Here is a 14084-nt window from a genome sequence, read left to right on the forward strand (position 1 = left end):
TTGGACCCTGGCCTGACTCCCTGGTTGGCGCCCTGGTTCTCCCTGACCTTTAGTCTCTCACAAGCTGGGTAGTCTGCAGACAGCATTTGGTAAGAGCTCAACCTATTCTTGTTGAGCTGCCCAGTGCCCCACAAAGTCCCACAATAAAGTTCTCAGGTCCACCTTACAGGACCTCACAACCATGTTTCCTTGGCTATGGAGATCCACATACAGCATATGACAACCCCCAAGAAGAAACAGCCTTCTGGCCCCCAAATCTCCCCTACTCACTACAGCTCTAAGAAACTACTATCTCTCCTACTTTATCTTGGAGACACTGGACCGATACTTACCCCTGCCCCAGCTCTCCTCCCTCCCTGGGGGCACTGCCTGCCTTGGGAAGAACCAGGGACCAGGAAGGACCCTGTTCTGGTCCTGCTCCTGTAGTACTGGCCTGGGCCCCAAACACTGCCTGCACCCTCAGCCACATACAGACATGCTCAGGTGGGCAGGGCTGTGCACTCACCTTGGCTGTTTCCTTCTTCTGAATTCCTTCATAGGTAGCTCCTTCCTCAGGCTGAGGGAATCGGGGGGCTTTGCCCTCGGCAATCAGCCTCACAGCCTGCACCTGGACAGGAAACCCGCCAGTCAGTACACCCAGCTGCAGGGCCCGCCCTCATGCCCAGCCCTGCCAAGACATGGGTCATATCCACAAGCACATGGAAGGAACCTGACTAACTTCACTCTGAGCAGTGGGCACAACCTCGCTAGCTCCACATGGATCTCTCTGTTCCTGAGATCTCTAGATTAGACAGGCTATAAAGGCCTGCACAGGGAGCAGAGCCACACATTTCATTCTAAATCCTCTCCACCTTGTAAGGAGGATGGACCCTGACCCTGAGGTGGATTTAGAGGCATTAAGTTTGAAGGTCGGGCACGATGCAGTTTCTTTGTAGAAGGAAAGAGGAAGGTGGTTGGGAAAGGCTGAAATGAGAGTATGCCCAAGTGGTTGACACCAGGAACTGCTTACTGATGGGATGCTCCGCAGTCACAGATGCGTTCTGTGTTTGCATGGTCCAACAGAGTGGCCAGGAACCATGTGGAATTACCAAGGACTTCAAACACAGCTAATGAAACTGATGTGTTGAATGTAGTGGTAGTGGTGGTGCCAGGGCTGGAACCTAGGACTTCCTGCATACTAGGAAAGTGTTTATCTCTGAGTCACAATTCCACACCTGAATTTTTAAATTACTGTGAATTGTAATTACTTTAAATAGACACATGGGTATGACCAGTGGCCATTATGTTGAATGGATATTTGAGTTGTTTGCTTTATCTGTGTTTTGTGTGAAGCTCCAGCAAGGTGATTTTGCTCATTACTTTTTTTCTTTCTTTTTGGTCGGTTGTAGGACTTGAACTCTGGGCCTGGGTGCTATCCCTCAGCTCTTCAGCTCAAGGCTAGAGCTCTACCACGTGAGCCACAGCACCACTTCCGGTTTACTGGTGGTTTATTGGAGATAAGAGGTTCATGGCGTTTCCTGCCTGGGCTGGCTTAACTGTGATCCTCAGATCTCAGCCTCCTGAGTAGCTAGGATTACAGGCATTTGCCACTGGTGCCCAGCTGATTTTTCTCATTACTTTTGTGAGCAAATAATCCCATGGGGAAATACAAAGAGGGATCTAGTTAAACACAATTGAAAAATAAAGACAGTCAATGGCAACAGGGCCAAGGGCAGGCGACTGTTGACATCTGTGCTGCAGTCAGCACCTGTGCAAATCTCTCCTGGAAACCTATCCAACTCCTGGTGGGCATATCACCCTGTTTTTTGGTCCTCCCCAGTCTATCTTTCCCGCTAGAGCGACAGTAGCCTGACACACACTCAAGTCCTAGACCTGCCCAGCCACTGCAGTCAGGTCCTTGGGGCCTGTCCATTCATCAAGTGTAAACTATCCCAACATCTATTTTCCGTTTTTCTGAAGCTCTGCCCTCTGCCTTTTGGGGCAGATTCTCCCATAGAGACTCAAACCCCTCACTCCAACTGTGCTGGCCATTGTTCCCCAATTTGGCCATAATAGGCAAGCATGCCACAAGAGAGCCAATCAAAGGACTTCATTGCCCTTGGCAGAGGTTGAGTGAGGATAATCACATGATCCAAAATTGATCAATCAGCTTTCCTTGATATTTCACTAGATTCTAGGAGAAAGAGGGTTTGTCTTCCCACAGAAATGAAGAACTAGAAGTTTTAAATTACAAGTTTCAGGTGAGAATGTTGAAAGGGGTGACACTGATCAAAGTGCATTGTATTCGCAACTGCTTTATTGAATGGCAACTCCTCTGTACAACTACTTAAAGATAATAACATATTATAATACTTTGAAATTTAAAATAAAGGACAATAAATAAAAAACATTAAAAAAAACTGTTTTAACAGGTTTAAAAGGTTTAAGCTACTAGTCATTATCCTCTTATTCCAGGCACTCAATCTGAAGATGAAACTAATCAAATAGAAAAAAGCAGAATCAAAGACTAAAGAAATAGGGAAACAGACTTCTGGCAGTGCACCTTAAGTTTTGGACTCATTCACGTTTAACCTCATCTTGCCTTTAGTGTCACTGAATGTGCCTCTCCCACTGGCTAAAATGCTTTGAGTTGGGTTCTATCAGTTGTGAACAAGACTCTCTAATCTAGACCTAATCCCATCTCTTTGACACCCTAAAGTGATAGCTCCTTTCTTTCCAGAATCCTGGAATTTGGGAACAGGTTCCTGGCCAGATCAAGACAAGTGCCTTCTCTAGGGAAGGCAGGCAGAGCTGAGAGAAGGCCTGGGATGGAGGCCTGTGGTACTGTGCAACAGAAGAAGAAGCAGCTATGGCCAGGTCTCAGCCTTACCATCCCTTTGACGCCTTCGGGGAAGAGGAAGCGGTTGTACAAGGTGCTCACGGTGTCATCCGGGAGCACCTCACACTCCTTCTGGAGTAGAAGATCCCCCGTGTCCAAACCATCATCGGCCCAGAAGATGGTAAAGCCCCCTTTCTTATCTCCATGAATGAGGGTCCTAGAAGCACAAGAGTGAAGTCCTGAGTCCAAAGGAAGGGGCACCAAGAAAGATGCTCTGGTGCCACTCTGTGACTTCTTCACTCTCTAACAGTCCCCTCCGTCCCCAAAGAGGAGCGACAGCTGCGTCCACGGGAAGGGGAAAGAAGAACGTTTATTAGTAACCAACAATGTGCCAGATTTTGTGCTAAAAGCTCTAGGTGCTTTATGTAACTTAATCCCCGTAAGGTCACCAATAAGTATGGTATGTCTATTTTGTAGATTAGGAAACTGAGGCTCATACATGAAGTGGTAAACACCAAGACCTGGGATCCTGGGTAGCCCTTTATAGCCCCCAAGAGGTGCTCTGGGATAAGCGGGGATCGTAACTTGGCAGATGCAGGGGCAGGAAGTATTTGAGGGTAGATCCCCAGTGTTTGTCCCAACTCACCAGTTGATGGCAGAAGCCCCTCTGTGCCTGGGCAGTAGAGATGGGTGGTAGATGATGGAGCCATGACGGGGGGCGTTGATCACCTCCATGGGGATGAACTGGCTGCAGAAGGGCAGGACGTTGAGCTCAGCACCCAAAGCCTGGTACTTGGCCACTACATCAGGAAGAGCCTGTCCTCGTGCCCGCCAGCGGGGGAACTTGAACACCGGCACTCCATCCTTCTCAGCCTCCAGACCTGGGGGAGAGCAGTTAAGAAACCAGCCCTTGCCAGGTGCCAGTGGCTCACACCTGTAATCCTAGCCACTCAGAGACAGATCTGAGGCTTGCAGCTCAAAGCCAGCCTGGGCAAGAAAGTCCGTGAGACTCTTATCTCCAAAAACCACTAGAAAATCAGAAGTGGCAATGTGGCTCAAGCGGTAGAGCACTCGCCTTGAGCTGAAGAGCTGAGGGACAGCACCCAGGCCCAGAGCTCAAGCCCCACAACCGACAAAAATAAAAAACCAGCCCCCCCCTTTTTTTACCAGCCATTCACATACTGCCACATCCACTGCCCAGCTAAGTAGCTCCTGAACCCTCTCTCTACGCCTTTCCCTCCCCTCTCTTACCGCCCAGCCAGGACCAGGCAGGCAGCGCAGCGGGGCTGGAACTGGCCACAGGTGAGTCTTCAGGGTCTCCTCACCTGGACATGTCTTAGGCTGGGCACAAAGACCTCTAGGTGCCCCCGCTCTTTCAGGTCCCACCTGGACCCCTCTTCACCTACCCTGTCCTGAGGCCTTGCCATGGCCAGCACTAAACGGCTGTCTGCCCAGCCCCAGCTCTCTGTGGTAGAGGCCTGCAGCTGTGTGAATTCCACTCCTGCTTTGTCAGCCCTTCCCTGACCAGAGGGAGCATGAAGGGAGGATGGGGAAAGAGAAGAAGGGGCTTGGTCCTTTCAATGGGTCCAGTCCTCTGACCATCACCCCAACTATGATGCTTCACCCTGGGTGCCATTCCTTTCCAGAGCTGCAACGGACGTCTCTCCCCACCTCTGCAGCTCGTCTCAATGCACCTCCCCTGCTGTGCCTGAGGCCCAGTCCCAGGCTGCAGGACTCATCCTGTTGGGGACAGCGTCACACCTCTCACAGGCCTGCACTCCGCCTCCCATTCCCAGCCCTGGAGCTCTCTGCATTCCCGCCTCCCGTTCCCAGCCTGGGCCTCAGTCTGCAGTCCACTACCTATTCTCAAACGTGGCCGCATCTGCAGTCATACCTCCAGTGCAGCAGCTACTACCTTGACACCACTGGGCCCTCTTCACTACCTAATGAATGCTTCTTGGATTTCAATGCTCAGTCAGCATCTGACATGCCATCTGCCCTGACTGGCCTGAGCCCTTTCTATGGAACTGTGCTGTGATGTCCGATGGCTGGGAGGGAGGGTACTTTAAAGAGTGGTACCACCGTAGCCAATGAAATACTTCTGCAGGACATTAGAGCCACAGTCAAGTACAAGTCTCACCAAGCTGGGTCTGGGTCTGGGAGGGACAGCTGGTGGTTCTCTGGGGTCAGCCCGCAGGGCTCGGAATATGGTGAGCAGGGCCTATGAGGGGTCACACTGGTCAAGTGCAGGACCAGGGCCCTGAATGGCACTGGTGGTGCTGGAGTAGAGTAGAGGAGTCGTGGGAGTCTCGCTTTTCATTGTAAGCCCCGGCTCTGTACATGGTCACACCTATAAGCCCCACTCCCTACATCAAAGGTCCCTCCTCAAGTCCTGCCCCACAAGTTAAAGAGTAGCAAGTGTGCCTGGAGGGTCTGTTCCTCCACGCAGGCTCCCACTCAAAACTAACACTGTTCCTCCTAGCACAGGGCACCAGCCCCACCTAGGAGCTCATTAGAACTAAAGCCTCCCAGTGCCGACCCCTTCTACTGCACTGCAGGGCTCAGCACTCTGGGTTTCAACAGACACTGGGAATAATAGTATAGGGTATATCTACCTTTGAGAATTCTGACCCCGAGACCGTTCCAGAGCCTGAATACTTTTGTGAGGACACAGACTTCACCCCGAAGTCAGAAGGGGAGGGGATTGCCACTTTATTGTAGAAAAGATCCAGCAGCAGCTGGCACTGGGGCAGACTCAGGATAAAGGTAGATAGATGGCTGCCTTCCAGCCAGAGCCCCATCGCAAGGCCACTTCCCACTGCTGCCCACCTGCCCAGACAGTCAGGCCCTGCATCCTGGCCTGGCCTGGGCTATTCACTCACCCAGGGGGTCTGCCTTCCCATCTTTGTCTGGGATGGTGAACACGCCCACCACCTCGTGGCCCTCCTTCCTCAGGTGGCAGTAGACCTCCTGGCCAAACAGGCTCTGCCCAATCACTGCGATCTTCATGGCAGTGGAAGGAGCCAAAGAGAACTGGGGGAGAAAAAGCTGCAGGTTAGATATGCTTGTTTCCCTGGGGAAGGCTGGGCCCGTTCAAGTGGTGCAGCTCACAGCACCTGGCCTGCCTGCTCTTGGCCACCTCTAGTGCTCTACAGGCATCAGACCCTACAGGGTAACTGTCCCTGTGCAAGGGGCCACAGAAAGTGTGCACACGTAACCCAGAGTCACGGGCAGCAGTATACCATCACCACAGCGGAGGAGGCAGGCAGGAAGTGTAACCCTGAATTTCTCCAGATTGGCACGAACCTGAGGTACAAGTCCTCTGAACGGTACTAGAACATATTTCTCCAACTTACCAGTCCTGTGAAAAAGAAGCCACATTCTTCAGATAGATACTTGTCTACAAATTAAGTTCATTGCCCTGAGCCAGGGCGCCAACCAAGGGGAAAAGGGAGCCTGGGCTCAAAAGGGTGCTCACCTTGGCCAGTGGTGAGTGGGTGGGTTCCAAGCAGGGGTGAGGGGCAAGGATGCTGTTGGGATGAGTGAGGAAGGTGTGTGTGTGTGTGTGTGTGTGTAAGAGAGAGAGAGAAAGAGAGAGTGACATCAAGCCTAATTAGACAATGCAAGTTTCCCTTAGATTTGTTCATTTATTTGCTCATACCTAGAAAACCAAAACCAAAACCAGGACCTTGGTGCTCAAGGCTAGCGCTCTACCACTTTGAGCCACAGCTCCAGCTCCACTTCCGGTTTTCTGGTGGTTAATTGGAGATGAGTCTCATAGACTTTTCTGCCCAGGCTGGCTTTGAACCATGATCCTCAGATCTCAGCCTCCTGAGTAGCTAGGATGACAGGTGTGAGCCACCAGCGCCCAGCACAAGTAATAGTACCTTAATGGCTAACTCTACTAAACTACTCCTCAAGAGCACCTACCACTGACTGTGCCTGTCACCAAGGTCCTCTGGTCAGCTGGGACTGGAGATGGCTGCTGGTCCATCTACAAAGAACCAGGCTAAGACACTGCTGCTGAGCCTAAACCCCATACCAGTAGGAAGAGGCTAAAGACATTTCTACTTCCCATTCTCTAAAATATTTTAGCATCTTAAGCCCTGAAGAGGGGAATAACAGGTAGCAGTTAGCCATGAGTAAGGGGCAATCAAAGTGAACCTCAGATGGGGTAAGGTCACAGGGTCTCTGAGAGAAAGCACTGTAATTAGCCTTCCAGCTTACAGGTGGCCAGCCTGTGTGGCCATCGGGGCCATAAACCGGCACAAGATGGGTTGTGTGTACTCCACCCACCTACGCATCCACGGAGGCTTCATTCCAGCCAAAGGTGGGTCAACAAATAGTTCTAAAATACATGCTTATCTACCTAAACCAGTAAAACTGTGGCCTATTCTTTCTGCTAAGAACTTATTGATGAGCTTTGTCAAGCTTTTTTTTCTTTTTAAATTTTATTGTCAAGGTGATGTACAGAGGGGTTACAGCTACATAAGTAAGGTAGAGAGTACATTTCTCATCAAACTTGTTACCGTGTCTCTCATGTTACTTTCAGTTTCCCAACCTCCCACCCATCAAGTTGTACAGATCATTTCCAACATAGTGTCTGGTGAGTATCACTGCTGCATTGGCTCCCCCTTTGTCCTTTGTCTCGCCATTTTGTTGTTCCCTTTCCTTTCCCTAATTCAGATAAACATATATACAATACCAGGGTACCAAAATCAAATACAGAGAAAACAGGAGGTAAATCATAGAGGGACAAATACAAAAGAAACAAGAAATCATGAGGTACACGGGTTGGGAAGGTGGCTCAGTGGTAAAGCGCTTGCCTTGCATGCCTGAGGCCCTGGGTTCAATTTCTCAGCACCACATAAGCAAAAAGAAAAAAGCTGGAAGTGGCGCTGTGGCTCAAGTGGTAGAGCGTTAGCCTTAAGCTGAAGAGCTGAGGGACAGCGCCCAGGCCCAGAGTTCAGACCCCACGACCGGACCCCCCCCCAAAAAAAGAAAGAAATCATGAGGTACATTAAAAACAAAAAAAAAAGAAAAACCTCTGGGTCCCTGTCTTGGAATCTTACGTGTTTGTTTGTTTGAGCAGTGAGACCCTAGGCCTCATACACGCGAGTCATCAGTTCTCACAGAACTCCATTCTAAGGCTATTCTTTCCCTCCCCGCCCCCAAATTTTGTCAAGCATTTTTTTTGGCACCCATGGAAGATACCGCTAATTTAGTTGTGTTCCAAGGATAGCTTATGTATACTTGCCGTCTTAGAATGAACACAGCTTATTTAGTCACAAGTTCTTCTTTACCACAGGGCTCGATTTCATTAGCTAAGCCTTCGTTCAGAACTTTTGTATGTATGGACCTAAGAAAGGCTGGAGAATTCCTAATCACACAGGCAGTTGACCCTCTGTATTTGCTGGTGCATATCTGTGGATTCAAGCATTTGCAGACCAAATTTTTTTTTTAATTACGTCTGTACTCATCCATACAAACTTGGTTTCTTGTTGCTCCCCAATAACGTGGTACAGTCTCATGCATACAGTGCATACACTGCATTAGTACTGCAAGTCATCCAGAGGGCATGAGGCACACAGAAGGAGGGGCGCAGATTCGAGGACATGCAAGGCCTTTATGTAAGAGACTGACACTGAGATTTTAATGTCTGTGAAGGTTTCTACAACAATCCCCAAGCAGAGTGTAGGAATGTGTGCATGTTCATACATAATAAAAAGGAGGAAAGAAAGTGAAATAAAGGACCATTTCATATGATAATGTAGCCTTTCAAATGGCAGGAAAGGGTGGATTATTGAGTACACTAAAAACTGGATAACCTTCCAAAAAAAAAATAAAAATAGAACTTCTGGTTTCCAGGCCAGAAGAAAGTCAGAAGTTATTGTTTTAGTCAACACAAAGCAAAAGCTAAACAAATAAAGCCAGCAATTCTCTTTAGATGCATCAGATAATTGAGATCACAGGACAAGCCAGAGATAGCAACAGGTGGACACAGACAACCAAACCTTACCAGACCAGCAAGTGACCCAGAGCTAAGAACTAGGGTAAAAATGCTTACAGTATAGTTAATGAGTTATTAGAGGTTCAATGTGAAAAAGGTTGAGGGCCATAGTTAGGGGAGTAAGACATTGTGGACATTGTTTTCAAGATCCCTAACAGGCTCTAACAGTAAGAGGAGAGAAATCTCCTTGTGCTGCTGGTAGGAGGAGAGAAGGCAGCCATTTAAAAGCATACTCAGAGCTGGGCACTGGTCGCTCACTCCTGTCATCCTAGCTACTCTGGAGGCTGAGATCTGAGGATCATGGTTCAAAGCAGGAAAGCCCATGAGACTCTTATCTCCAATAAACTACTCAGAAAAAGCCAAGTGGTGCCAAACCCCGAGCTCAATTACCAGAACCATGGGGGGGTGGGGAGGTAGGGGGGGTAAACATACTCAGCAATTCTATTCTTAAAGGACTTACTAGCCTGGTAAGAAGGAAAAACAACTTCAGCCTCTTCTAGCCTTTTGCATTACTTCAAGTGGGGAGGAGGAACTGAGGAGTACTTGTGAAGGTCACAGGGTCACAGGCAAGGGCGCCGACTCATTTTAGAGGACTACAGAACACTTCTTTCCCTCCCCCCAGTCACATGAGTAGGGCACCTGTATAACAGGAAATAGAGAAAAAAAGGCCTGAAAGTCAGACCCTATTTAAGAAGTGCCTAGGAGAAACCAAACACATGAAGGAGACAAAAACAAGTGGATAAAACTATAACTATTAAATCAAACAGAAATACAGCCTAACCCTCTACCGGTAAAGACAGAACCTGGCACTGAAGGCCTATCTACTTCAGAATCTTCTACCTGATACATTATGTCTGGTTTTCTACAAAACAAACAAAAAATACAAGACATAGCATCACACTACCCACATCTACCACCCACCACCACAGCGTAGTGGGGCAAAGCAGCATGTGACCTGGAGTGGGGACACACTGTGGGTGCTGCCAGGACGAGGAACCAGAAGGGACTGTGATGAAGACCAGAAGGGCTCTCGGGGCAGGACACCATTTCCACAGCAGTGCCCAGGTCTGCAGAGGGAGGGGACAGCACCGCCCCAAAATGCAAAACAAATGCCAGGAACAGCAAAATCCTACAAAAATATGAAGAATGCCGTGATCGGTATATCTACGACTAAACACACTGGAAGAAATAGCCAGTGAGCTGGGATGCATAGCCATAGGACCTTCCCAGACTGATGCGAAGAGGGAAAAAGACAAACAATATGGAACTTTGGGATAATTACTACAGATGTAGCAAATTTGTAGTAGAAATACTAGAGGGAGAGAGAAAGCAATAGAAGAAGTGATTACCACGAGAAAGTTCTAAAGCTGAACAGATGGAAAACCAGATAGGGTATCTCAGAGAAAACCAAGTAGGGGGCTTGGCAAAAACAGAAAAATTAAGAGTCTATGTGTGGTGACCTAACTAATACTCAAACTACAGAAAATCTTGAAAGGAGCTGAGGGGGACAGGGAAGGTATGCCTTCCCTTTAGAAGCACGTGGATAGAAATTATGTTTGTCTTATCTTCTAAAGACATGCAAGCAAGAGAACAAAATGAGACTTTTTTTTTTTTGGTTCGTCGTGGGGCTTGAACTCTGGGCCTGGGTGCTGTCCCTCAGCTCTTCAGCTGAAGGCGAGCACTCTACCACTTGAGCCATAGCACCACTTCCAAAATGAGATATTTAAAGAACTGAAACAAAGAGCCCATCAAGCAGGATGCTGGTGGCACATCGTATAACCCTAGCTACTCAGGAGGCTGAGATCTGAAGATCATGGTTCAAAACCAACCCCAGCAAGAAAGTCTGTGAAACTCTTATCTCCATTAAACTGTTTTTTAAAAAAGCCTAAAGTAGAGCTGTGGCTGTGGCCCAACTGGTAATGCACCAGCTTCAAGCAAAAGCGGCTCAGGGACAGTACTCTAGGATTGGGCGCGCACACACACACACACACACACACACACACACACACACACACACACACACAGGCCATCAACCTAGAACTAAATCCCATCTTCACATAGAGACTATTCTGCAGAAAGGAGAAATAAAAGACTCCTCAAACAAAAACCAACTAAATGTCATGAGTAATCCTGACACATGTGATACTCAAAGGAATTATTCAGACAAAAGGAAACATATCAGAAACTCAGATCTACATTAAAAAGAATATTAGAAAGGAATCAGAGAGAAAATTAAAGTCAATCTGAAGATTAATAACTGTTTTCTCAGAACATTAATAGCAGCAATGTATTTGGAGATTGATTTTGGTTTGTGCACAGGTGTAATGAATGAGGAACAGGAAGGAGGAATCAGAAAATCATTAGCATAAGGTATCTGTACGGTATGTAGAGTAATGTAGCAGTATTTGAAATCAGAGTTGGATGCGTTATAAATACATATTGTAAATTTATATCTAGGACAGTCACTAAAAATAAAGCATCACCAAAAAAGTGTAATTGATATATAAAAGAGAAGAGAAAATGGAATCAAACAAAATGCTCAACTAAAACCAGGGAAGGCATTTGAAGAGTGAACAAGTATGATGGAAAGAAAATACTAATTAAACAGAGTAGTACTAATGCAGCTATCACTTTAAACATTAATGGTCTACATAGACCAACTAAAACAGAGACTATCAGAGTAATAAAAAAAATCAAGATCTAGTTATATATTGTCTATAAGAAACCCACTTTAAAAGTAGATTAAAAGGATGGTAAGAGATATAGACTATTAACACTAATAAAAAGAAATAAGGAATAGCACTACAAACTTCAGACAAAGCAGACTTCAGAGAAAGGAAAATTATTAGATACACTGGCCATTACAGGATAGCCAAGAGTTAATTCTTCAAAGATGTAACAACCCTAGTGTCTAGGTATCTAACAATGTATCATCTAAAACCATGAAGTGCCCAGGCCTTCAAGTAAAGGGAAATAGATGAATTCACTATCACAGTTGGTGGCTTTGGAACAAACCCACCCCCTCCTATCCTGGCCCCAATCCCCAGTAAGTGATGGTCCTAGCAGGTTGGAAATCAGCACAGATTGACAGTAAGTTGAACGCAACTACCCCAACTGAACTGTGTCTGACATTCACACACTACCTCAACAATGGAGAGTACATATTCTGCTTGAGCTCACACCACACAGTCACCAAGATGTACTACACTTTCATCCTACACTAACACATTTAAAACAACATCATACAACAATTCCACAACATCCATCACTCAGGCCATGATAGAACCACTAGAATCCACAATAGAAAGGTATTTAGAAAACACAGTACATGGTGATTAAACACCATACTTCTAAACAGCTTGTAGGCAGAAAATGTAACTTACTAAAGGAGGATACACAGAAAGCAGCACTGAATGCAGACACTATTAACGAGGAAAGATCTAAGACTAACAATTTAAGCTCCCACTTTAGGAAACAAGAAAAAGGGCAAATAGGGGCTGGGAAGGTGGCTCAGTGGTAGAGCGCTTGCCTTGCATGCCTGAGGCCCTGGGTTCAATTCCTCAGCACCACATAAACAAAAAGAAAAAAGCCGGAAGTGGCGCTGTGGTTCAAGCGCTAGAGTGCTAGCCTTGAGCTGAAGAGCTGAGGGACAGCTCCCAGGCCAAGAGTTCAGGCCCCACGACCAGACCCCCCCCCAAAAAAAGAAAAAGGCAAATTAAATCCAAAGTAAATAATAAAATTGTGAGTAGAATTTAATGAAAACAAGAAATCACAAGAGAAATTAACAACAACAAAACAGGAGCTGGTGATCTGAAAAGATGAATAAAACTGCTAAGTCCCTAGCCAGGTTAACTAAGAAGAAAAATAAAGATACAATTACTAATGACAAAAACAAGATCCACTCATATGAACCCTACTAATAGATAAGGTACTACTGTAAGCAACTCTATGTCCACAAATTTGATAATCTAGTTGAAATGGCACATATCTTTGAAAGGAAGAAGTTTCTCATACAAGGAGGAATAATGTGAATGGGTCTATAGTGATGAAATATAATACAACCTTCTCTGATGCAAAAATAGCAGCTGGGGCCACCGGCTCAGCTGAGGTCCCGGACCACTGGGCAGGGATGAAACCCTGGCAGTGGGCAGGGCCTTGCTGTGAGGCTCTACGTGGAGCCGACAGGTATGGCTCCAGCTCCAGAGGCCCTGGGAGGCCTAGCTCTCACCTGAGTTGGGCTCCTTTGCCTGGCACCTGGAGGGAGGGCACTTTGTGCCTCCTGGGCCCATGGTCTGCTCAGAGTCCACCATCCCGGTGCAGGGCAAGGTGTGGTGACCTATGGCCTCCAGTTCACCATCCTCTGGCCTCCATTCTTATCTGAAAAGGTCTGCACAGTGCTGTCTCCCACACGGTCCCAAAAAGTGGATGCAGAAGTAACAATTAGGGCCTTGGGAATAAGGACTGAGGGCTGTCTGCAGCAGGCTGGGGAGGTAGGTCCGGGGGACCTATTACCTTGACTTTACAGACAGGAAACCAGGATTCAGCCTGCAAGAGACAGAAGGCCTGCAGTCCTCCCCTCAGCAGGACGGCCTGGTAAACTCTGTCCTACCGCAGAGGTCCCGGCTCCCCGGGTGGTTTGGGGTCCGACCTCCCCAACCCTGGGGCGGGTGTGAGTGCACCCCAGGGCTGGCGCAGGAGGGGGGGGTCCTCCAATCACGCGAGGCCTCGTGCCGGGCCCCCGGGGCTGGCCAATCACGGCCCCGTTCCCACTGCTGAGAATGAGGCGAGGGGTCTGGGCTCCGGCTGGCCGGGCCGGGCTGCTCCGGGAGGCCCCCCGCAGTCCCTGCAGCCTCGGGGGAGGCCCCAGCCGGGCTGGGCGGCCCGCGGAGGACTCACCGGGCACGGGGAGCGGGGAGCGCGGCTTCTGAGATCCGATCCCAGCGGACCCGGGACGGGACAGAGGTCGTAGCCAGGGCGGCCGGCCCCGCCCCCAAGGCCGGAGGGGCCGGAGGAGGGGCGGGGGGGGGGGGCGGGGCGGGGCGCGAGGAGAGCCGGGGCTGGGGGGGACGAGGGGGCGGGGCCGCGTCCAGCCGTGAGACCCCCGCCGCCCCCTGGGGCCTCTGAGCTGACTGAACGTGGGGAGAGGCCTCGCCATGGACTCAGGGTGTGGACACCCCCAAGCCTTGCCATGGACCCAGGGCATGGACACCCCAAGCCCGCAGTGGACTCGGGGCGTGGACACCCCAAGCCCGCAGT

The 14084-nt window shown here is 48.7% G+C and overlaps 1 protein-coding gene across 1 annotated transcript in view; it reads right to left on the minus strand.

Annotated features, from left to right (window-relative positions):
- Positions 1–13801, minus strand: part of Aldh1l1 (aldehyde dehydrogenase 1 family member L1) — a 44043-nt gene extending 30242 nt beyond the window's left edge. Inside the window, exons 1-5 of the mRNA XM_042679826.1 lie at positions 13725–13801; positions 5701–5851; positions 3465–3699; positions 2870–3035; positions 506–607 (exon numbers count right to left, since the gene is read on the minus strand). Coding sequence (XP_042535760.1) covers positions 506–607; positions 2870–3035; positions 3465–3699; positions 5701–5827 — 630 coding nt within the window. The 5' untranslated portion in view covers positions 5828–5851; positions 13725–13801. The remainder of the gene's footprint in view (positions 1–505; positions 608–2869; positions 3036–3464; positions 3700–5700; positions 5852–13724) is intronic.
- Between the last annotated feature and the right edge of the window lie 283 nt (positions 13802–14084).

This window comes from Dipodomys spectabilis, unplaced genomic scaffold, assembly GCF_019054845.1.
Source record: "Dipodomys spectabilis isolate Male_0828 unplaced genomic scaffold, ASM1905484v1 ptg000054l, whole genome shotgun sequence".
In the NCBI taxonomy this organism is placed as follows: Eukaryota; Metazoa; Chordata; class Mammalia; order Rodentia; family Heteromyidae; genus Dipodomys; species Dipodomys spectabilis.